Source organism: Ambystoma mexicanum, chromosome 4p (assembly GCF_040938575.1).
Source record: "Ambystoma mexicanum isolate Mex_15411 chromosome 4p, UKY_AmexF1_1, whole genome shotgun sequence".
Classification (NCBI taxonomy): domain Eukaryota; kingdom Metazoa; phylum Chordata; class Amphibia; order Caudata; family Ambystomatidae; genus Ambystoma; species Ambystoma mexicanum.
In genome coordinates, this window is record NC_090927.1 from 797,931,278 (window position 1) to 797,956,475 (window position 25,198).

Consider the following 25,198-nt stretch of genomic DNA (forward strand, 5'->3'; position numbering starts at 1 on the left):
CACTTTTCTCCACATGACGAGAGAAGATCTTCACCTGCAAGAGCCTTCTTCCCTTGAGCTGGTGGGGCCAACCAGTTTGCCAATCGCCTTCGTGGACCTGCCTTGGTCGAATCTCCCTTACTCTGTACTCGGAGGCCGGATAGCCAGGCACCAGTCCACGCGGACCGCGATTTAAAGGAGCGTACCTTTTATCCGTCGGGCAGCACCGCGGCCGGTTTTCATCCCTGGGTAGTGCAGTAACTCGAACCTTCATCCACGACGAGAGCCTCCCTTCCTCTGCTGTATCCCCCAAACTGCAGGAACTACCAGGAACAACCACCACCACAGGATCCACTTCTTCATTTAAAGGTACATTGTTCCACCAGGCCGCCCTTTCTACGCGGTAGCACTAAAGGTGTTTTAAATCCTCTACCTACCTGTTGGGTCGGCCGCCCCTCTCTCTTAACATTGTCTTTTCAACTTCTGCAACCACCTTTTCAAATTCGTTAACCAAAGACTCGACTGCAGATACAAGAACATTTTTGCTCCTGGGCCCTTGCCCTGTACCACTGACTCTGGCACAGGCCTACTGACCCTGGTCACATTTGTTAGACCTGCCTTCTTTAGATTGATTTTCACTGAGAACTGTGTTGGTGCACCTATTTCTTCTAACTACCCTTTCCTTCCCATTTTTAAACCTTTTGAAATGCCATTTTGCTCCGTTTTCATTTAAGTATTGCTTATACTGATGCACTGCCTTGCTTAAACTGGTTCACAAATTGATGGGAAGTGTTGCTAGGGTGTGTAAGAAACTGTTTCTATATAACTTGTGCTTTCCCTCCCTTGTGAGGAATTGTTAGAGGATCCCTTGTGTGTAGTTGTCACTGTGCCGTTTTGCTCAGTTTTCATTCTAGTTCACTTGGTCTACAATTTAACTTGGGAGTGTGTATATTTTTCCTTTGACTTTATTTAACTTGCTTGATGACTGTGATACATGTGTTTTATTAGAAGTGTATAAAATAAATATATATATACTTTTTAAATACAAAGCTTTGGTCAGTGTTTCCTTGCTCCATAGTCTAGTGGGCCTATTGTGTAAACCCTGAATACTGCTCATCTCCCTCTTGAGATCAGTCCGACTGCTCAGCCACAGCTACCAACTAAATCTTTGTGGTACAGACAGATACCAAAGGGGATTTAATGCTCTCACCTGTAGTCCTAATCTTGTGTAGTGCTCCCTAAGGGAACTGAACTGGATTCTGCCTAACAGCCACCAATAAGCCTTCTTTATTTTTGCTAGAGTCTTGGTTATGCCTGGGTGTCCTTCCACAAAGGAATCATGGTAATTGGTGATTATCTGGGTTTGACGTTCTTTGTTTGGGATGAAGAGACGCCCTTGACAGTATAGTAACCCGTCAGTGACCGTATGATGTTCTCCCTTTGCTAACCAGCCTCTATGTGCTTGTCCATCTGTAAGGCATTGGAGTTCGGTCCTCAGATCATCCAAGGATGCAGTAAGAGTGCCTACTATCTTGGTTTCTGGAATGATAGCCACCGGATCTGGTATTGCGTATGCATCTTCCCTTTCACCCACACGAGATAGAGCGTCGGCTTTGCCATTGCGCACTCCTGGTCTGTATGTGATCACGTAATCGTATTCGGCGAAGAAGAGCGCCCATCGGAGTTGGCGTGATGATTGAGCCTTGGCTGTTTTTAGATATTGCAAGTTGCGATAGTCGATGATCACAGTGACAGTGTGTCTGGCCCCCAAGAGGTAGTGTCTCCAAGCCTTGAAGGCTGCTTTGATAGCTAATAGCTCTTTATCTGTGATTGCGTAGTTCAATTCAAGTGGGGAGAACTTACGTGACCAGACTGCCACGGGGTGTAGTAGTCCGGTGTCCGGGTTGCGTTGTGAAAGAACCGCTCCCATTGCTATGTTTGAGGCATCGGTTTCAACAACATACGGGAGGTCTGGCCGAGAGTGCTGTAGGATTGGTGCCTTGGTGAATTCTGCCTTTAACTTCTGGAAGGCTTCTTCCGCCTCTGTGGTCCAGTTGAACGGTTTCTTTTTTCGTAACAGGGTGGTGATCGGGTGAACGAATTGCGAAAATCCTGGTATAAAGTGGCGATAAAAGTTAGCGAATCCGAGCACACTCTGGACCCCTTTCACGGATGTTGGGGAAGGCCAGTTGAGAATGGCATCCACTTTGTGTGTATCCATTCGAACACTGTGTGGGGTGAGGACAAAGCCTAGGAACTTAACTTCCTTAACGTGAAGAATAATTTTTCCAGTTTGGCATTTAGCCGATGTTGTCGTAGTTTCTCCAGTACAGGACGGACATGGATGACATGCTCCTTCTCGGTGGCTGAGTATATTAAGATGTTGTCAATATAAGAGCACAGACATCCGAGTAGCTCCCGGAGTACGTCATTCATGAAGAATTGGAACGCTGCAGGGGCGTTACAAAGCCCAAAGGGCATGACCTTGTATTCATAGAGACCGTACTCCATGCGAAAGATGGTCTTCCATTCGTCTCTCTTTTCTACCCGTACTAGATGGAAGAACCCTCCCCCCCCAATTTAGTATAAATCTGTGTGTCTTTGACTTGGTCCAAGAGCTCTGGAATGAGTGAATAGAAGTTTTTAGGTCCCCCTCCTTATTGGGCACGAAGAAAAGGGGTGACGCTGCAGGTGACTTGGATGGACGTATGAAGCCATTAGCCAGATATTGGTTGAGGTACGTTCTCAAGTGTAGGTTTTCCTGTTCGGTCAGGGCATATATCCGGCTACTGGGAACTTGAGCCCCAAGTATAAGATCTATCTGGCAGTCGTAAGGCCTGTGTGGAGGTAACGTATTTGCCTGTTCCTTTTGAAAAACATCCCAGCAGTCTGCATATTCCGGTAGTAACGCTCCCATTAATCCCAATATGGTCTCTTCTTTCGGCACCATTCTTGTTGGTCCTCCAGAGAGGGATTTTCCCTTATAACAGGTGTTAATGCAGTCTTTGGAGAAGGTCAGAACTCGGGCGCGCCAGTCGATCATAGGATTATGAGCCTCCAACCAGGGCATCCCAGGATAATTTAGAACTGAGGGGCTCCGATAAGATCGAAGGTGATGTCTTCCCGATGGCCACCCTGACACAGAAGGGTGACTTTTTCGGTGTAGTGCATCACTGGACCTGAAGACAACTGGGTGCCATCGACTGCCGTGACGTTTTCCGCCGTCCGCTTCTGCCAGAGGGGAAGGCCGATCCTACTTGCCAGGTCTTGGTCAATATAATTGCCAACGGCTCCACTATCCACGTACGCCTCCAAGGCGTGCATCTTAGAAGGCTGGTTTTGGCCGATCAAGATCACTGGGATGACTAAGTGCGAGGTCTGTGATGGTTCCTGCTCATTGCTCGAAAAGCGGACCCCTACGCTTGTCGGGCGTTGGAGTTTTCCGACTCAGGTCCTGCCTCTTACCTGTCTGTGGATCCTACGGTTCTCCTTGCCGGTTTCACTGGACTTTCCTTGAGGAAGTGACCTGGCTTGCCGCAATATAAGTAGAGTTGCTGTTGCCTCGTCTTCTCCCTTCCCGGCTTGGTAAGCAACCCCCCTATTTACATGGGTTCGGGATGATCAGACGGCTTGACTTGAGCTTCTCAAGGTCATACGAAGACTGGTCGTCCCTCTGACCGAGCCTGATCGGTTTTCCAATCTTGCAGTCTATTGTCCAGCTGTACAGCCAGGTCGATGTACTCAGCACAACTTTCGGGGGGGGTTCACCACCTGGGCTAACGCATCTTTTAATTCCCCTCTTAAGCCCCGATAGAACAGCCTTGTCCTTTTCTCTTCAGGCCAGTTGGTCCCGGCCACTAATCTATTAAATGCGGATACGTATGTCAGTAGATCCTGGTTGCCTTGCCGGAGAGATAGCAGCTCATTATCCAAAGCCTGACCTTGGGTGTGCCGTGCAAATAACTTTTCTAGTTCCCGTTGAAAACACCCAAAATCTTAAAGTAAATGGTCATCTCGATTCACTAAAGGTATTGACCAGTCCGCCGCACTGCCTCCCAGGTAGGAAAGCACCAAATCTTCTCTGGATTGATCGCTGGGAAATGCCCCGGCCTACACAGGAAATGCAGGCGGCATTGGTTCATAAATATGGCATACCTCTTGGGGTCACCTGTGAAGTGTTCGGGTGGGGCCAGTGGCCCTGGCCCCGGGAGGACCACCTGTACTGGAGCAGGTTGCGAGGCTGAGATGGTAGGTGCAGTTCCAGGTAGCAGAGCCTGGCCAGCTTGAATCTGGAGTAATTGTCTTGCTAAGTCATCGGTCACTCCTTATTAATGATCAACTCTCTCCGAAGAGCATTGGTTTCTTGCCGGGAGGCATGCACCTTGGCCCGTATTTCCCCGAGCAACTGGGCCAACTGGTTAGTGTCTGATGTTTCCATAACACCTAGGCAGAGGTTCTTATTAGTCTTGTCATGCTCACTTTGTCTCTGCGGGGGCGTGGGCGCTGTCTGGTCTGTGCTGCAGCTTCTTCACAGTGGTTCACTGGTCTGACAGTGGTCGTGCAGAGATTGTGGTTCCCCTCCTAAGGGAACAGGGAAAGGAGATTTGGGTGAATGAAGGTTCCCTTATATCTGCTCCCCCTTTCTTGTCCCGGGTGCTCACTCCCTCACTGGGGAACACATTGGTGGCTCACCTCTTGTTTTGAGTTGGTGACCTCTCCTTCCTGCTATTCACTGCAGGGGCACGTTGTTGCTGAGGTCCTAGTTACTTCACTGAGCCTTTATGGAGTTTAATGTCCCTTTTATGTTTCAATGTTCACCATTGGGTGTGTCCGTTCCGTGAGTTCTGTTTCATGTTGTCTGTTCCATATGTTTAAGTGTCTCTGATGTTCCTCGACCGCTCCTTGACGAGCGTTGTCTGTTCTGTAATGTCCAATCTATTTGCACAGTTTGTTTCCTTTCGTTATTAATGTTCTTTTGTCTTTTTCCTTAGGTGAAGTCGCGGCTGGAGTAGCAGTGAATAGTGCGGCGCCGGAGCAGCTGCGAGGCATGCTGAAGACAGTGGCTGCGATGAGCTGAGCAGAAAACTGGAGCCGCGGCTGCAGGTGCGTGGATTTGCACGTGCGCGCAAGACTAGTTCGAGCACAGCACGCGTCTTTGAAGCTCAGAGTTATAACCTTTCTCTTCTTTGTTTTTCCTTTCAGCGGTGCGATGGAGATCCGAAGCAGATGGTCGTCGTTATCGTTGAATCCGGGTAAGTTGCTGGTTTCTCGTTCTCTCCCTTGCAGGATGCAAGCTGAGGTCGCAGTGAGCGTCACGTTGCTAGAAGCAAAGTACTGCGAAGCACAGACCGATGCCTGGATGAGGTTTATATAGCCAAGCTTGTAGCCATGCCTCCATCAGGATGGTCACGCCCAGTCACACCTAATGCACATGCTAATGGGCCCAGATACTGTTCACAAGGATAGCCACGCCTAGTGCACGTGGCGATGATGTAAACTCACACCAGATTCCCATATCTAACCTTTATGAGCCTGGCACCAGAGGTGCCAGGACGTGGTCCACCTGTCTTTTCTGAGCACCCCATGAGAACGGAGGGCGGTGGTTCTGTGGGATCGTCTCAAGGTCCCCACCACACGAGGATGGCTGGGCATGTGTGTCCCTGTGCAGCCAACCGTGGCACTAGCTAAGCAAGGTATGGCAAAAACAGCAATATGAATGGTGCAACACCAAGAAAATGGGTGGGAAAAGAACTTTACATATGATTCAAAGTGGTGTACAGAGAAAGAATGATGGTCGTTTTAAATATGGGTAGTCGGTTAATTTAGCCAAAATGTCCAGGGAAAGAGGTTTCACAATGGTGAAGGGGTATTTTTGAAAAGATTGTGGGGCAAGCAAGAAGTCTAGTGAAAGCCAGATTCAGGAAAAATATAATGAAATAATAACCAGAGTTTAGGATTTGGTTTTGCAACTTAAAGGAAAGAACCAAACAGGTAATGGGCCTCCATTTTGTATGGTGGCAGTATACATATTTTATAGATTTTGCAACAGAAAACCTAAAGGTATTTTTAGGTTTGTCTCCCCACAAGAAGACCACTTTCATTGGCGCTCATAAGGTTTGGCTTGATACACATGTATGCTTGAAAACCTCCCACAACAGTATATACACACACACAAACACAACTGAATGTTTAGGGAAAGTATTGATAAGGGGGAGGGGAAGTTATTTAGGGGAGAACCCGAAAAGTTGGGTTTCCCATCCAAATTCCCCAAGGGAATTTTTGTTCTCAGCTGGTGCAAAAAACTGCTTGGCGAATCAACACCAAACGTGAACCAAGGTTAGCACACAAGCCAACATGAAATGCTTTTTGGTTTGATGAAAACCTGCTCAGCATTATTAAATCTTTCCAGAAGAGTAAAAAAAATGTAAACGATTTTCCTCCTTTTAAACCATTAGAACCTGAGATGTGCTGGTGTGCTAATGGTGATAAGCCAGCTGGCGGACCCACCGTGCCAATAAACAACCTCAACAGGCTGCGTTGATGCTCCAAGCATAAGCAACAGTCCATTACCGGCAAGGTCAGCCAAGCAGCTGGATTGTTACTGCTTCTTTATGAGCCAAACAATCCCTCAAAGAACTGGCCAACAAGTAGAGGTCTACAGCAAACAAAAAAATGTGGTTCTCAGTAGTGGAGTAAAATATGCAGATAGATGGTCAGAATACCACACCTGGGATGTATTTCATCATTTCTTCAAAGGTCTGCTTAGCTCGATGATGTTTATCCTGCATAGAGCGTGGCTCCGTCGTCTCACAGAAGACAGCATCTGGAAATGAATGGAAAAGAAGATGCAAATGCATGAATACAGTAGGTTTATTTGAATCAAACAAAACGATTGGAAGACAAGGCATTTCAAACCACACCAATTAAAATGGTATTGATGGCAAGCTGTATTGCAATATCACTCCTAGTCTTCTACATACATGTTTTTTTGTTAATATAATATCTTGTTTTTTTGTTAATATAATATCTAGGCCTCAAGTCAGATACAGTTCTCACAATGAAGCATCCACAGAGCTGTCACATCGTAACCACCAAGCAAAAAGAAAATGTTTAATATTCAAATACATGCTAAGGAGAAATCTCACAATAATAAAGTCATCTTTTAATTATCATTCTATGAAATAGAGGATAAATGGAACGTGATTTAAGCAGCGTGATTGCCTGCTACACATTTGTTACAGATTAAGTGTACAAATTTCACATAAAACAGGTTTGCACACGTATAAGTTACTTGACTAAAAACAGTATTCCAGGTTTCTTTGCAAATTGAACTTTTAAATGTATTTCATTCTTTATGCATCTCGATCAGAAACAGGGTGCAGAAAATCTATGTGCAAAAGAAGCAGCAGGTGGTACATAAACGCCTTGCGGCATCACAGAGTTGGGCAAGACAAGCAAAGCTCTCGCTGGTGTGGCATGCTGGAGTGAGGAGTCGGACACAGAGGTGGCAATTCAACAATATATTTATTCAACCAGTAAAGTAAAAGCATACCTTTCCCTATCACTTTGCAGGTATTCCCTACTTCACCAAAGTAGTAAAGGGATGCTCGCCATCAAGATGGAAGTCCAAATCAACATCCGTCCTCTGTCCAATCTCCTACCCTAGCCTTATCACTAACAATAGAATTGAAAAATGAGAGCTACTAGGACGATGACTCCCTTCTCCTGGTAAGATGGGGGATCAGCCTGAAGGGCGTGTTTACAAAATAGTTCAACTTTCTGTTAAACAAACAATCAGGAGAAAGACTCCCTACTCCTGGTTCACAAAATTCCACTCTTGCTGAAATGTTCTCAGATCTACACAAGTACTTTAAAAACCACCAATGATCTTTTCTTGATACACAATGCCACTTTATCTGGTGTAGAAACAACCAGGAGAATGACTCCCTTCTTATGGTTCACAAGTTCCACTTTTGCCAAACAATTCTCAAGTCTCCTTAATAGTATTTCCAAGTCCACTAATGATATCTTCTGAATCAAAAAGGCAACTCTCTCTCTGGCATAGAAACAACCATTTACTTCAGCTTCTGATTAAATCTTGATGGTAACCAGGAGAATGGCTCTCTTCTCCTGGTTCCACAATTCTTATCAGTGCCAGCAGTTCTCTCCAAGCTTCTCTCAGAGTTTTCACCAATGTTACACAATCCTTCTTTCTCTGAGGGAGATTACTCCCAAGGCTTCTTTCAGCTACCCTACTGTGTTCATGCTTGGAGCAAGTACTGACACATGGGAGATTACTCATGAGGGTTTTATGAGCCACTCTCCATCAGGCTACTGGACCCTAGTACCTGGGGTGGAAATGCTGACATCCTCTCAGCCAAGCTTGTACTCTCTCCCAACTATGCAATCAATATCCACATCCTGTATAGGCCTTCCGGAACCCATAGCTGACTTCCAAGACCACCTCTCCCACCGACTTAGTAACAACATCAAGAAATCCACTAAAATTCTTCTACTAGGAGATCTAAACCTAGGATACAATGACCCTAAAGATGAATCTGCCGCAACCCTAGCTAAAGAACTAGTAGACCTAGGATTCTCTCAAGGAGTACACGCTCCCACACATGCTAAAGGCTGTACCCTTGACTGGGTCATGGATCACAATTGTGCATCCACCATCACATCAAACACTGCCTATCCATGGAAAGACCACACCTGCATTGAATTCCTCATCCCTGCCACCCCTATCCCCAAAGTTCTCACCCACGCGCCACCAGCCATAACAAGAAGCTCAAAAAAACTTAACGCGGACAACCTCTGACCCTACCTTAACAACCCTTGCTTATCACCGCCTTTCTCTCAGGATCCTAATGTACTATCAGCCATCTTTAACAATACTCTTACCAATGCCATAAACACAATAGCCCCAGTTGAAAGCAAGAAAGAAAAAAAAATCCTTCCACCGTAACTCCTGGTTTTCGGACGAACTCCAAACGCTCCGTGCACAAAAACGCCAATCACAAAAAATTTGGCAAGCGGACCCAAGTGACCTAGATAAGAACCTCTTCAAACAGATAGCTATCATCACAGCAAAAGCAAACTCTCTTAATGAGAGAATATCCAATGCAAACTCGCAAGCTAAAGAGATATTCACAATCTTTAACGAATTAGTCACACCACCAACAAGCGCAGAGGAGATAGTTAAAGACAAGGCCTGGTGCGCTAGCATCCAATCCGCAATGCTCAATAAAATAGTGCACCTCCAAGAAAAAAAATTCCCAACCACTGCAAAGCCCATTCTAACCAAAAGACTAACCCCCTAACACAAGCAAAGAGTAGTAAACCCGAACATGCTCAATTCACCTTTCGAGACACTACGGAATATGAGGTCCTTGAACTTATCAAACACCTCAAACCATCCCTCTGCAAAGGAGACATATGCCCCCCTAAAATTATCAAGGAATGTACTAACGATCTTGCCTCTTTGATCACTGCCTTCATTAATGCTTCATTCAAATCTGACTCTGTACCCAATAGTCTCAAAGAAGCCTGGGTACGCCCCGTCCTAAAAAAGACCACACTTGACCCAGCTCAGGCTAACAACTACAGACCTATAACTACTGTGCCGTTCATTCTGAAAATCTTGGACAAGGCAGCCCATAACCAGATCCAATCATACATAGAAGCCAACTACATATTGGATAAAAGGCAATCTGGTTTCCGTATGGGCATGGAACAGAATCCTGTTACGCTCACCTGGTATCCACAGGGGCGTCACCCAGCCGGGTTACTCGCCGGTATGCTTCTCAGCTTTGCCCTGATGTGGTCTGCGGGGAAGGTTCTGCCTGAAAATACAGGAGGACTGTGTTCAAGACTGACCGACTGGGGTAAGTATCCTCCCTCCACCCCCGTATGATTTCAGTCCCTCTGGCGCCCTCTCCTCACCTTGTTGTAGAATTAGGCGTGCTCTCCGTCCTGCTTTCTTTGCAGGGGCACGTTGTCTTTCATGGGCGAGTGCGGTCCAGTTACTTCACTGACGCCGGCCCGTTTGATATTGTTCAGGTAGGTCTTATTGCTGTTCTTTAGTTTTGTTGCTATCATGTATGCCTTTCTTTGTTTAAAATATCTCTTTTTTCTCCCTTAGGTATGCAGAGCTTCAGCGCGGCGAACTGGCTTGGTTGAGCCCCGCTGGTAAATGATGGCACATTAAGAGCGCTATGATGCGGTAAGTAAGCGCTATGCGCAGCGCTGCGAAGTCTTGCCTTTGCTAACCTGTGTTTTCCTTCCTTGTAGGTCGCAGTGTTTTTCAGCGCGAGTGGAATGTCCGGAGTGGTGCCAGCCGAGAGGCGACCAGCCAGGTAAGCCTTTTGAGCAGTTCGTAATTTGTAAATGTCTCTACTGCTTTCTTTAATGTTGCCTCTATCTTCCTCTTTCAGGTCGTTCTGTCCGGGAGGCGTGCAGATTCGAGGAAGCTGTTCTCAGTAGCTGCGAGTGTTTAAAGATGAAGACTGCAGGTAAGATGCTGCTGCTAATGATGTTCCTTTTGTCTCCTTGCAGGTTCTGCTTCTCCGAGGTTCGAGGGAATAGATGGACACGGTGAGCGTCGCGTTGCAAGCTGCAAAGTAACGCGAAGCGTGTTGTCTTGCTCGGGTGTGGTTTAAATAGCCCCAACAAAATAGTCCAGGTAAAGCATGCCCTAGGCTACCACACCCAAAACACTAGACCGCATAGCTTGGTTCTTAGGGACCAAGCTATGTGGATGCCTTGATGTTGGCTGACAATACAATAAAGTAGTTGCCAAGCACATTGTTTTTCATGGTGTATGAGCCTGGCGCCATAGGCGCCAGGACTGGCCCCATGAGGGCTTTTGAAGAGGATGCCAGGCTCTAGAGGCCCGAGTCCTGACTCCGCCTGGCCAATGGGTTTGCCAGAGGAGGTTTTGGGCGAGGGTCGTGACAAATCCGCATTATTAGACCTACAAAATCAAATCACCAGATCATGGACAAATGTGGACCTGCCCTGCTCCTCCTTCTCGATCTATCAGCAGCTTTTGATCTGGTAGATCACAAAACACTAACCACCCATCTCACTAAGGCAGCGCAGTTCTCTAAACAAGCAGCTTCTTGGATTACGTCCTTCCTTGAAGGCAGGGCCATGAAGGTCTTCTCCAACATAGCAAACGCTGACCCCACAACCATCAACTGCGGTGTTCCCCAAGGATCATGTACAGCCCCCACCCTCTATAATCTCTTCACCAAACACCTTTTTGACCTACTTGACTTCTTTGGGTGTAGAATATACCAATTATGCTGACGACACCCAAGTACTCCTACCACTATCCGGCTCCTATCACCAAGATGCCATGGCCTTAAACGATATTTATGCTACCATTCAAGCCTGGATGGCTGTCAATGGCCTCTGTTTTACCGGGGACAAGACTGAAATCCTTATCCTCTGACAGAAAAACACCTTAACAAAGCTAAGTCCCCAATACGCCAACTTTAACATTGACAACTCCACCATCACTGTATCCTCATCGGTCAAGACTCTAGGTGTCCACATAGATGCTAACTTATCTATGAACAAACAAGTCAGCGCCATAGCCTCTATGTCAGCCTACAGCACCAAACTTAACGCCATTAAACCCTACCTATCCACATCAAACTGCCTTGTAATAGCTAGAGCAACAATAGGCACCAAACTCGATTATTGCAACGCGCTCCTGGCTGGTACCTCCGCTAAGAACATTCACAGACTACAAACCACACAAAACAATGCCCTAAGAGCTGCGATGAGCATCCCCAGAGAGACCACATATCGCAAGCCAGACAAGCTGCACACTGGCTACCGGTAAAAGACCGTATTACTCTCAAAATTCTCACCATCACACACAGATGCATCAACAACACAGCTCCCACATATCTAGATGAAGCTATATCTAAAGCTTCCTCAACGCGCCCTACCAGAACTCAGTACTCAAACCTTCTACACACACCACGCATCAGGAAATTTAAAGCTGGAGGTCTAGGCTTCTCATACATTGCACCCAAACTATGGAAGTCACTCCCTGCCCCCTTAGAGCTGAGGCATCCATCTCTGCTTGCCGCAAAAATCTCAAGACCACTCTCCTGAACTAACTCTACTACCACCTCTAACTGTCCAAATATATATTTGAAATATAAATGTAATATATTACAGTAAAATAGAAAGTAAAATATGTACATATATTATATCCTCTCTCCACACTCACTCTACAAATGTAATTTTTTGTATACAAACTGCTCACAATATGTAACAAATGTTCCCCTGTATATTCTCTGTAACTAAACATGTGTCTGTAACAAGTGCCACGATGTCTTTGGGCTGCTGTACGCTATATAAACACGAATAAAACAAACAAACAAACACACTTAATTCACACTTGGGCCAAGTACTGAGACTAGAGAGATTACTCCTGATGACGTGCCCAATCTTCTTACACTTGGGCCAAGTACTGAGGCAAGGGAGCTTACTCCCAATGACTTGCCCAATCTTCTTACTCTTGGAGCAAGTACTGAGACGAGGGAAATTACTCCTGATGACTTGACCAATCTTCTCACTCTTGGGGCAAGCAGAGGGAGAATACTCCTGATGGCTTTCCCAATATTCTCCCTTTTAGGGCAAGTACTGTGACGAGAGAGCTTGCTCCTGATGCATTGTCCTATCTTCTCTCTCTTAGGACAAGTACTGTGATGAGGGAGGTTACTCCTGAAGCTCGGCCCACTGAAGTCACAGTCTGTAGTTACCCAAGCCCCTACTAGGTCTCCCATATCTCCCATACCTGGCTGTGGCTCGGGGTACACCACTGGTTCTTCCTGGAGTCTTCGTGTTTGGGGTTCCCAGTGAACTCTTAACTCGATTCTCCCTCTGAACTTGAGTGTTGCACACACACTCTGTGTGTCTTCTGGGCAGCCGGTATCAACGATGTTCTAGAGCCACTTGGACCACCTCCACGAGGTCGCACCACCGACTCCCAGTCTCTAGCTTCTATGTCGGTCTGTCCTCTGCAGGCCTACAGAGGACTCTTGCAGTTTCCAACCGGCCTCTTGTAACAGGCAGACTTGCTCCTGGTGACATTGGTCTCCTCTTTGGGTTTGAATTTCCTGGGATGTCCAGGCCTCAGCCTTACTGCTCATACTGTTGTCAAGTCCTTTCTTACTTTTTATGGTACATTGCTGGGCCCTCCCCAGGGGAACATGCAATGCATCTTTTGGTTTGAGGATGCAATCTTCATTCCTCCTCAGGGCCACCTCTTCCCAGTAACTGTCAGGTAGATATTCTTCATAGCTCTTTTCACATTCTCTTTTTCCAGCATAGAAATCAAGATTACACGTACGGATATCAGACTCAACAGGGAGAAGACAAGGACCATGACCATTTTTTTTTTATTGTATATGGTTTTATTAAACCTTTACAAAAGTGAGCAATTTACAGTGGAACAGAATAGAATAATAATTTAAGAAGTTTACAGTAGTATAAAATAATCAGCAAAACAAAAAATATCAGCCATATAGCAATCTTATATTGAAAAAAACAGTTGCTTTTAGAAGAGAGCCAAAGGAGAAGCAGAGGAAAAGAAAAGAAGACAGAAATAAAATACAAGACTAAAAAAGATCAAATCCGTAAACCCTTTGAGAGTAAACATTGCATTTTCAATAGTAATTAAAAAATGAGAAGAGAGAAAAGAGGGAAAGAAAAGTCAGGCAGCAGATAGAGAAAATATCATGTAAATATTTGTGGCCATATCATTTATCTAGGGCAGTCCAAATGAAGATTGCGGATGAATCCAGATAGTGCTAAACCCTCTCGTGTGTTTTGAACGCATAAACAGCGTTGCCATACCAGATCAACAGGTAGCCCCAAGGACAAATCCTTCAATAAACTCCAACAGGAGTCTCTTAGAGTATTAAGTTGCGTACTGTGTAAAAAAAGATGTTTTGCCATTTCAGGTACTGGCTGGCAAAATCTGCATAGTCTATCCTCCACCTTGATTTGATTTCTTCTCAGCTTAACCTCTAAGGTAGGAAGGATATTCCAGCGTAATTTTAGCAGGGAGGTGCGATGAATTCTATTTGGAAAGATACTGAGAATCTGGGAGAGGGAGCCTCTTTTCTTGTGTTCGTGTGATAGATGATTCATAGAACTATATGAATGGAAGCGATCAACTGTGAGACACCAGTCATAATCCAACAGCTTTTTTTTTCGTTTTCATTGGGTTGGTGATTAGTTGTTTTAGATCGGAAACCACATTTTGAAGAATCTTTTCACACGAATTACAGAATTTAATTAAGAATCCCGAATACTCAGTATTCTTTCCAACGAGTTTGTATAAAGTGTTAGGAAGTAGGGCCCTAAATTTCGCATAGAGCGTAAGCATTCTCCAGTGCACAAAGGACTTTAAGGAGGTGTATTTTAGATTGTAACGAATTGCCGTCAAAGGGACCGCATTCGGTAGACAGAGGGCCCGTCTCCAAATTGCACCTTTAATGGTGTCAAGTTTAGAGACAGTGAGCTCCGTACATAGTTCCAAGCCGTATGTCAATTTGGGGGCTATTTTCCCTTCAAAAAAGAGAAGGGCTGGTTTTATGGAGAATCGCCCATACTTCCGGTCAATTTTCAAGATCTGGTTTTCCAGTGCCTTAGCTTTGTTAAGGAGCACATCAAGCTGCCGACTTGAACCCCTGTATGCACCTACATAGTAGCCCAAGTAGTTAAGGCAGCTAGAGGTGGCCACCCTAACCCCCTCCAAGTTCCAGGAATAGCTTAATTTCTTATAAGGTCTTTTAGAAAGTCTGAGGATTCTAGTCTTGGAGGGATTGATAGTCAGGCCGTTGGACTTGGCATAGCTGGCAAAAATGTCCAATAGGCGCTGGAGCCCCACCTTAGTTGAGTCAAACAGCAGAAAGTAATCCGCATACGCCAGCCATATGATCTTAGTAGATCCCATTCTTGGAGCTAATAGGCCCTCCTTATCAAGATGTACTGCTGCATCACAGACATACTGGTTGAAAACTCACAGAGCTAAGACACACCCTGTCTAACCCCACATTGAGTGCGAACGATAGATGACATATCTCCCTTTTGGTTTAAGCGTATTCTAATGCCAGAGTTGTCATAGATCCCCTCAAGCAGGCTCAATAGGCCCTTCGGCAAAGCCCAGAATGCTAGCTTGCGCCATAACTTGTTGCGATCAACGCAATCAAAGGCTGTCTAGAGGTCCACCGAGGCCATAAAATTAGGACCCCTGTCCCTGCTCCAGGCAGCATCCTGGATGCATTTGACCACAATTCCATTTATGTTAGTAGAATGAAATTTGCGAAAACCAGTCTGAAAAGGGCTCAAGGGGTGGCAAGTTTTTTCCCATTCCTTAAGATGTAAGAGAAGGAAGGCAGAAAAGAGTTTACAATCTGCGTCGATTAAGGCGATGGGCCAATAGTTTTTTGGGTTGGACCTACTGCCACATTTAAAGATCGGTTTTACATTAGCTATTGACCATGAGTCAGGGCAAACACCAGATTGTACTATGTCTCTAAACTCATAACACAAAAGATTGGCCCATAAGGTGTTTGTTAGCCCATTAGGGCCAGGGGCTCTGGATCTTTTGCATTTTCTAATTAAGTTCAGGATAGTATCGATCTCAATAGAAGGCTCCCATTTAAAAGTGGGAGGATTTGGTATATTGACTATGAAATTGTCATCCCCCTGAGATGGTTTAAGAGCAAATCTATTGATGTCCAACCATACTTGTTCCAGGATAGGATTTAATATGGCAGTAGCCAAGTGGGAATCTTGTCCATTAACAATGGAACAAAATGCCCCCAGATTCGACCTAACAAGAATCTGCAACATTAGTTCCGCATCCTGTTGTAGAAGCCGATGCTAAAGTGATTTGCACAGATTTTTGTATGTTTGTTTAGTCTTTCTAATAGCTCCAGATAGTATGGCCCCATCCGGATTCGATGACCTGAGTCTCCTACCATCTTTGTGCATGGTAGTCTTAGCCAACGCTAAGTCAGAATTATAGCAATGGGTATGCCGCACAACAGGAGCATAACTAACAGGCCATATACCCAATTCATCTACCACTGCCTTCACAAGAAGCATAACGGTCGTAGTATTGAAAATGGCCATTTTCCACTCAAGAGTAGTTTGGTTGAGCGTTGCCCTTAGATTTTGATTAAGGGTGCCGATGTTTTTTGGTGACCATCGAACAGTAGTACCAGATGAATTAGGTATAACCTGTAGTTGAGTCTGCAGTGTTCCGTAAAGGTAGTTTAACTTAAAGATGGCCGTTAGGATACCATGATCACTCCAGTTGTCCATACTAATTGTGAACGATGTGCACCTTTTACACAGATGGTCATCCATAAAGATGTAATCAAGCATGGAGGTAAAGTTTCCACGCCTCCAGATATGCCAAGTGGAGTTGTCAATTTGGTGTTTTGAATAGCCCACCAAGGGCTGCAGTCCAACATTGCCCAGCCCAACATACCATACGTAGCCGCTCGTTTTTTCTTAGGGGCACATAAGGTCACTGTATTCGTCTCACAAGTTTCCCATGGAGGCTTCTCAAATATTCAATCACAATTTAAATTGCCCGCTAACAAGACATGCCCAGAGTCATTAGTGGAAGACCAATTAAGAATAGCATGCGAAACAGCTGTAAGAAAAACATCGGCCACAGCCATACCGCTGTGCCAATAGATATTAACAATTAGTAACTTCAAGACGCCATCTCTAGATGAAAGTTCCACGCCCAAGGCCCCAAAGGGAAGGTCCAAAAGAGCATTACCCTTGAGGTCTGAGCAGTTGTCGACAGCGATCAGAAGACCTCCTGCTGGTTTGCCCTCCAGATTCTGTCTGGCCAACTGGTCATAGGTATGGGGTCGAGGTCATCCAGGTCTCTTGAAGACATACAATATTGGCATCTCTCAGCAGCAACAAGCAGTCCGGATTGGTAAAGAGATGGAGATTGCCTCTAGAGTTCCATGACTTGAGGCATAGATCAGGAGCTCCGCTCGGGTCAGTCCAGGAAATGAGCCGGCTAGGGGACGAGTTTCTCCCACAAGGTTGAGATGATGGTAGCCCAATCAACATCTGAATCCTGCTCTTTTACTGGTTTCTTTACTTCTGGCGGCCTTGAGCACACCGCAGAGGGGCAATAGGGAGTTTAGGATTTGAGTGGACAAAAGCTGAGTCATACTTCTCTGTTTACCAAGATAGTCTAGGTTCCACATCGAAGCCCAAATCCCTCAGAGGCCCCATCTGAGTAAGGATAAGTTCCTTAACTAAGGGAGAGGAGAGAAGTAGCAGGCTAATATCCTGACACTCTCGGTCCGGGAAGGCCATGCTAGCAATGTCCTTAGATGAAATAAGGGAAAGAGCGGGTATTTCTGCAAATATGGTCAAGACATTACATCTGTTCATGCAGATTGGTGATTCCAAGTTCAGCAGGCTCTTCATTCTGATTAAATTCAACGGTTTCTTATTAAAGGTGTTGTTGCGATAGTGGCCCTGCAGGGTGGACAGGAATTGATTTTTGGGACCTTTTAAACTTAGGCCTTGGGGGATAGAAAAATCAGGCTCAGGGGGCCTGGAAGATGGTTTATGAAGCCGTTCCACCAAATCTCTTATGCCTGAAGAGATAGATGGATACCGGGTTTCTGGCGGAATATAATGGATCATGACAATAACACACCATGGTATTGACAAAGTCAGTCCCTACAGGGGATAAAGATTTTACAGATGTTAAGTTTTAACAGCTATTAGGGTTAGGGAGATCTATCCCAAAATGGGAGTCCTTATCCCCAGGAGGGGAGTTTCCCCTTGTGAGGTCTCACTTATTCTAGGCCCTATAGGTAATATTGTGTAGCAACATCACCACAGTAGCTTCACAGGGGAGGGATCATCTCATAATTCGTCATACTGGCTTGGCAAAAGTGACTGGCTCAAGCTTGATTCTAATTTCAAGCCACTGGCTCCCAAAAAAACAAGCAGAGACCCGCCTGCTTACCCCGGAGAAAGAACATATTTTTTTTTAAAAGCCACTGGACTGGGGGACTTGTTCATGGAAAGTCTGCCAAATGGCCTCTGCTACCTCTGCACAAAGCTTTGCTTCTGGGGGCAGTACTTGCCTCCAGGGTCCTCTTGAAAGAGGACTGGCACATGAGCGCTGCAGATCTTTTTTCAAGCATCTCATTGTAGCAGTGCATTTCAATGGGTGGCTATTCAGGTGCAAGCCAGCAGATGAAAAGCAGGAAATTAATCGCTCTCTGTGACAGGCCAAGTTCAAACGTTAGGTGAAAAGAACGGGATGGGCAAATTCTTATGTGAATGTCTCCCACCCACCATAGCTTCAGCTAACTAGTCTTCTCCCGAGATGACCGAACAGTAGCAACCACCCTTTTTAAGTTATATAGTTTATTTCCCTGTCTGGTGCTTTGACCAGCACAAAAAAGGAGTTCGCGGGGCAAAGTCAGTGTTGCTCCAACATGGACCTAACAGCAGAGCTCTGGAGAAGGCTCCACTTTGGGGCTAATGTGGATTGTTTCAGAGTTAGGGTGCGCTGGACCAGTGATACCATACAGGATTGAGTGGCATACATTCCCAGCACACTTTTGGTGACCACAGACCACACACTACACCATGTATTATGGTGAACCAATGAAGGAGGTGATAAAACATGGAAACCACATATTATCTTTTCTGTGTGACCAAAGTGGGCTCCCTACACTCATGCAGGATGCCCAACGCTGTAGTGGAGGAAGGCTACACGGAACACTGCAGGAAGTTTCAGCTACTGTAGCAGTAATGAGCGCACCCAAAGCTCTGCTAGCTACAGCACACAGAGGTGCGCTGGGGAGTGAAGCTACAAAACAGCAGAGTGGGACATGAAAGGGCTTCATGTCTTGTCTGCAGACCGGCATCAACCACTTTTCATGTGGCTATCCAATCCTCACTCGGAGGTCTGGTTAGGGCTGTTTAAGAGGCCTGAGTTGGATAGACAAATAAGAGGCCCTGATTTGATGAAGGGATAATGGCCTCCAAGAAACTGATTGGCAGTGATACCACTGCCACAGTGAAAAAGTTTTCAAGTAACCCTACACCAACCCTCCATTTGCTAAAACTCGAGACTGAAGTGAAGCATCAGATGGGCCAATGGTGAAAACCGTATGGGAGAAACTAATTCTGGCCTCAATAAAGCAATTGCAAAATAATGTGGAGGGGAAGATCCTCAGGATAGCTGCCAAGCTGTAAGAGGAAAAGGCGACAGGCAAGGGGCAAGACAGGGGCGAAAAGATACAGCAATGAAAAGCATCTGTATGGAATGAGGCTCCAAGGGGCTTCATGGCATTTTAGCATTGAATGGATTCCAATGGGGTATAAATGTAGAGGAAACCTGAATGTTTGGCAAATGCAGTGAGAACCTCAAACCTGAGGATGCTGGGATTCCGAGCTCTACATGATGGAGTAAGTCTCTGACTGGTGGCCCAAAAATCTTACAGTGCAAAGTCTTGCTTGGTAGTAAGGAGAACTCATAACCCCTGTTTAGTGCCTTTAGACAGTCTGCTAGGGGCAAGAATGAAGTGACAGGAATGAGGCCATTAGTACTACGAGGCTGAGGTGGGGGATCATATCCACAGATCTGCTGCCTAAAAAAAGAAAAAACACTTTTGGTGGCAACTGAATTGTGTTGTCTCCCGATATCTGCAAGTAAATATTAGATAAGTGTAGATCTTCATGAGGTATGGAAAGAAATGGTAAACTTGAGACTGCAGACCAGAGTTTTGAATTCTTCGAAGTTGAGGGTGAGGCATATCTTTTGGAAAATAGATGAGTCACATAAGGTTGAAAAGATGGTTGCATTCACAAGGCCACCAGTAGTGGCAGACAGGTGCTATGCAAGATATGAGCTGAAAAATGTAATTCAATGGCAGCGGTACAACAATGCTTTTCTTGCTTGTCTCTTGGCTGAAAGCAACACCTCCATCACGTCTTCCGGATGGTCGCAATCCTTGTATCTTAACCTCTCAGAAACCAGGCGTGAAGGTTCAGAGTTCTGATTTCTGGGTGAAGAAGACAACTCCCCTCTTGCGAGTGTAGATCCACTCTCTGGGAAAGACGGACTGGTGGGCAGATAGACATGTCTAGAAAGTACCACTTCCTCCAGGCCTAATCCAAAGCCATCAGGATCATGAACTTCCCAAACTTCCTCAACCTCCTGATGACACGAGAATTGACGGCGACTGGCGGGAACGCGTACAGAAGTGGAAAATCCCAGTCCACCACAAATGCATCCCGCAGAGCTCCTCTCTCAGGAAATTCCCTGGAGAAGAACAGGGCACATTTCCTGTTGATACTGAATGCAAACAGATCTGCTTGGGGGATTCCCCAGAGGGCGAAGATCTCTAAAAGGACTTCCTGAGCTAACTCTGACTAGTGGGAGATTGTGCCCTGCCTACTCAGAGCGTCCGCCGTCGTGTTCTCTTTTCCGGCTAGGTGAACAGTCGACAGAAAGATTCCTTCTTGTAGTGCCCAAATCCAGAGCTGCATTGCTTCTCTGCACAATGGTAGTGACCCTACACCTCATCTCTTGTTGAGGTAATGCATGGCCACTGTGTTGTCTGTCATTATCAGGATGTTCTTCCCTGACACAGGGCAGAAAGGCCATCAGCGCCAGTCTGATTGCCCTCAAATCCAAGAGATGTATGTGTAGTTTGGACTCCGATAGGGATCAATGACCGCTGATTGACAGATCGTTCATGCGGGCCCCCCACCCTGTGAAGGAGGAGTCCGTAACTACTGTCCCCTCCAGCTATAGTTGCCAAAAAGGTTCCCCTTTCATCACCATCTTCTCCTTGCAGGCCCACCACAGGAGATCCTGTGCGACCTTGCACAGGACCTGAAGAAGGTCCGTCATCCTGCTGGAGTACTGCAACCATTGACAACTGAGGGCCCAATGGAGGGACTTCATCCTTAGGTAGGACTCTGGCACCAGGGAAATGCAGATGCCATGAAGCAGAGCAACCCCAGAAAATCGAAGGCCTGAAGATGGGTGTTGTGAAATGTTTCCACCATCTGCATTTTGCTGAGCCCTTAAATCGGGAGGTGGGGGGTTGAAGCTTTCCCCAAGGAAGAATCCATGACTGCTCCAATAAAATTAAGCTTTTGGGAAGGTGTGACATGAGACTTCTTGAAATTGAGGAAGAAGTCCAGATGTGGAGAGAGAGTGGCAGGTGCTGAAGATATGATCCAGGGCCTGTTCGGGAGAATAAACTTGATAAGCCAGTGATCTGGGTAGGGAAAGCTATGAATCCTTTCCCTCCTTCGATTCGCTGCCACTACTGCCATCAACTTGGTGAAGACCCTCCGAGTGGAGGTCAGCCCGAAATGCAGTAGCTGAAAGTGATAGCTGCCAATGACGAACCTCAGGCACTTCCTGTGCTTTGGCAGTATAGGCACATGTAAATATGCATTCTAAAGATCAAATGACACCAACCAATCCTCGATCCGAAGGGCATTGAGGATCTGCGAAAGAGTGGCCATCTTGAATCTATCCTTTCTGAGTAACTTGTTTAAGCCCATCCTTCCTGAGGAACTTGTTTAAGCCTCTTATGCCCAAGATGGGTCACAGCCCTCTGTCTTTCTTAGGAATCAGAAAATAGAGTACCACCATCCCTGGTTCCTCTCCGCTATAGGTAACCTTTTTATCGCACCTTTCTCCAGCACGGAGAGAATCTCCTGCAGAAAAAGCAGATCTGGTTTCTGGAAAGATGGGTTGCTTGGGAGACAATCCAGGGGTCTTTTTAAGATTGTGAGGTAGTACCCATGCACCTACATTAGTTTTTTGCCATTCCCCCAGATGCTCAGTCAATCTGCCTCCGACTACCATCTTGTGCATCAAGAACTTAAAGCGATTTTGTTGCTGTGGATGCAGGGCAAGGCAAAGAGGCAGATGCTGTGTGGGTAGTTCTACCTCCACGTCCTTGTGCACCTTGAGGAAGTCTTTTCTGACTTCTCTGAGCCATCTGTCCCCTTGTTCTACCGACTGAAGAATAGAGCCGAAAGAAGCGTGCCCTCCAACTTTGAGAGGTTTAATGGCTCTGTTGCAGTTGAATATTTGCTGCTGCCAAAGACTAAGCAGCTGCCTTAGATACCCGCAGTTTCTCCAAACTCTCAGCCTTCGGGCCAAGGAGATGAGAACCATCAAACAGCATGTCTAAGAAGCTAGCCTGCACATCTGGGGCAAACCCCAACCTGCGCAGCTGCACAAATCTAGCAACCATGCTCGCCGCCACAGACCAACTCACACAATCAGAAGTGTCTAACACTGACAGCAATGATTGGCACATTGCATCCTTACCATCCTGGACAATATTAGGAATCCTTCCCTCCTTTCCCCTTCAGGAATATGTTCTGCGGCTTGAGCCACAACATCACACAGGATGTATGAGTACTTTGCCAGAGCACAAGTAGCTTTAATGGCCTTCAGAGCCATGCTACCCGCTGAAAAAACCTTCTTCCCCAGGACATCAAACTTCCTGTCATCCCCGTCAGGCAGGATCGTCTAGTAGGCAGCCACCTTCGAAGTAGACCTAGCACCTTGAACAACTAGACTTTCCGGGGTAGGATGCTTACAGAGATACTCTGGGTCTATAACTGAAGGCCTAATTTTTTGTGCAATACCTAATGGTATCTCACATAGCGAACCTCAAGAAACCCTTATTCAGGTGGGACTAACCCAAGGGAGACGCAGTATTGTACAGGAGAAGGAGAGGAGGGCGAGATCCCTGAAACCTTTGAAGGCTGTATTACATCTGCCTCCCTTATTCCCATTAGATCTATCCTGTCCCAACCCCCCGACGTCCCCTTCATACCTGGTAAATACCCTAGGAGCACGAACCCCATTAGACTCGAAAACCACACCTCCGAGAAACCCTGCTTTCCCGCGTTCTATCCGAATACTCCCAAACATTCTTCTTCCCGTCCCTCTAATTATTTTCCGCCCTCCCAACCTGCTCAAATAAAACACTACCGTTCCCACAAAACCCTCTGTTCATTTCAAGATCCTAGCTATTCCCGTTTGCCTCACAAACCCTCCTACTTGTTTCAAAACCCCTCTAATACGAAGGTTGTAATTCCATATAGCACTATTTCCTACCCTGTAGAACAATCTGACACTCTAAACCTCCCCCCTTCCGACCCGAACACCTTTTTGCCCCACGAAAGACAACTGACCCTAGAGCTGTTTACCTGACATGTCCTGACACAAGGGTCAGGTAGAGTCAGGAAATTAATCAGAATCACACACACCTGACTGCCCTTTACTTTCCCCACAGGCATAAAAGGTGGAGCAAGAGAGCACAGTATGCGCAAGGCAGACCGCACGACGAGACAGCTAATCAAGCCCGGCAGTTTAAGAGGGTAAGAGAAGGAGAAAGGCGGCGAGAATCGAGAGGGTGCCAAGGAGGGAGACGACCTTGCCCTTTTAAGCCCAGACCAGCGATAACTTCAAAGAAGAAACCAAACAAGAAGCATAACGGTCGTAGTATTGAAAATGGCCATTTTCCACTCAAGAGTAGTTTGGTTGAGCGTTGCCCTTAGATTTTGATTAAGGGTGCCGATGTTTTTTGGTGACCATCGAACAGTAGTACCAGATGAATTAGGTATAACCTGTAGTTGAGTCTGCAGTGTTCCGTAAAGGTAGTTTAACTTAAAGATGGCCGTTAGGATACCATGATCACTCCAGTTGTCCATACTAATTGTGAACGATGTGCACCTTTTACACAGATGGTCATCCATAAAGATGTAATCAAGCATGGAGGTAAAGTTTCCACGCCTCCAGATATGCCAAGTGGAGTTGTCAATTTGGTGTTTTGAATAGCCCACCAAGGGCTGCAGTCCAACATTGCCCAGCCCAACATACCATACGTAGCCGCTCGTTTTTTCTTAGGGGCACATAAGGTCACTGTATTCGTCTCACAAGTTTCCCATAAATCCGGGAACAATAGCTATACAGTTATACAGTCTTGCAGCAGATATCAACGGTGCATGGGGCATGCCTACGCTGATAAGCCAGAGCGAGGGAGATTCCTCCTAGCGTGGTACCCGCCCCAACTCCAGATACCAAGGAAGGCCAAGGGGTTCATCACAGCCGGTGAGCCAAAGGGAGAACTGATGAGAAGCGGGCTGTGTTGAATGAAAGTCGCAAAGTGGCATATTGAAAAAAGTTCAAAGAACTGTAAAATTGTTAAAGGGAAACGAGCTGCAGAGGGGGACCAGAACCACGTGGGCGCTGTCTCGAGAAACCCTGGTTTATCCTAAATTGATGAAACTACAGATACCAGAAGGATGTAGGAGAGCTGTCAAGAGAGGTCAAAGTGGTCATACAGGTGGTCTAGCAAAATCCCTGTACAATCGAAAGCCTTTGACCTAAGAACTGTAAAGAAAGCAAGGGAAGTGAATCCCATAACACATGAACGTAAATGTGAAGCTGGCCAGAGTGAACCCGGCGGAGGGATGCTGGCGAAGAGGCGGCAAAGTCTAAAGTCCCAAGAAACAGTGTGTTGACAAAGGTGAACCCGGCAGAGGGATGTCCACTTGAACGGTTTAAAAAGACATTAAGAGTTGTGAAGGAAGAACACTTGCTAACAGACTACTGCAGGTTATTGAGACCCTCGCCCACCCAGACCAATGCGGCTTCATGCCCAATAAATCAACCCGAATGAACTTACGCAGAGTCCAGTTGGCACTGTCCAGGGCAAAGGAAATACCAGCCCCACTCGCCCTCCTGGCGGTGGACTTTGAGAAGGCGTTTGACTCTGTGGGATGGGATGCCCTGTGGGAGATCATGGCTAGGATGAACCTGGGGCAGACATTTATATCATGGGTTAAACTTCTATGTGCATCCCCGGAGGCCACGGTGAGGGTGAACGGCAGATCCTCAAAATCGTTCCCCTTGGGTCGGGGTACGAGACAGGGATGCCCGCTATCTCCACTCCTCTTCCGCCTGGCCATCTAACCGCTAGCAATTGAACTTAGAGCTAGCACCAACTGGACCGGTTTTGCTTGGCCAGGAGGGGGAGAAGACCGCCTCTCGCTCTATGCGGATGACCTGCTCATATACCTCAGTAACCCGAGCATCTCGTGCCCGGCTGTCTCCCTCATCCTCAGAGAATAT

General features: G+C 46.3%; 1 protein-coding gene across 13 annotated transcripts in view; it reads right to left on the reverse strand.

Moving 5' to 3' along the window:
• SNX14 (sorting nexin 14) overlaps positions 1-25,198 on the reverse strand; it is a 2,214,134-nt gene that overhangs the window by 94,049 nt on the left and 2,094,887 nt on the right. For all 13 annotated transcript variants that reach the window (XM_069606348.1, XM_069606351.1, XM_069606342.1 and 10 more), the window contains one exon: positions 6,707-6,802. In XM_069606348.1, the coding sequence (XP_069462449.1) occupies positions 6,707-6,802 (96 nt within the window). The remainder of the gene's footprint in view (positions 1-6,706; positions 6,803-25,198) is intronic.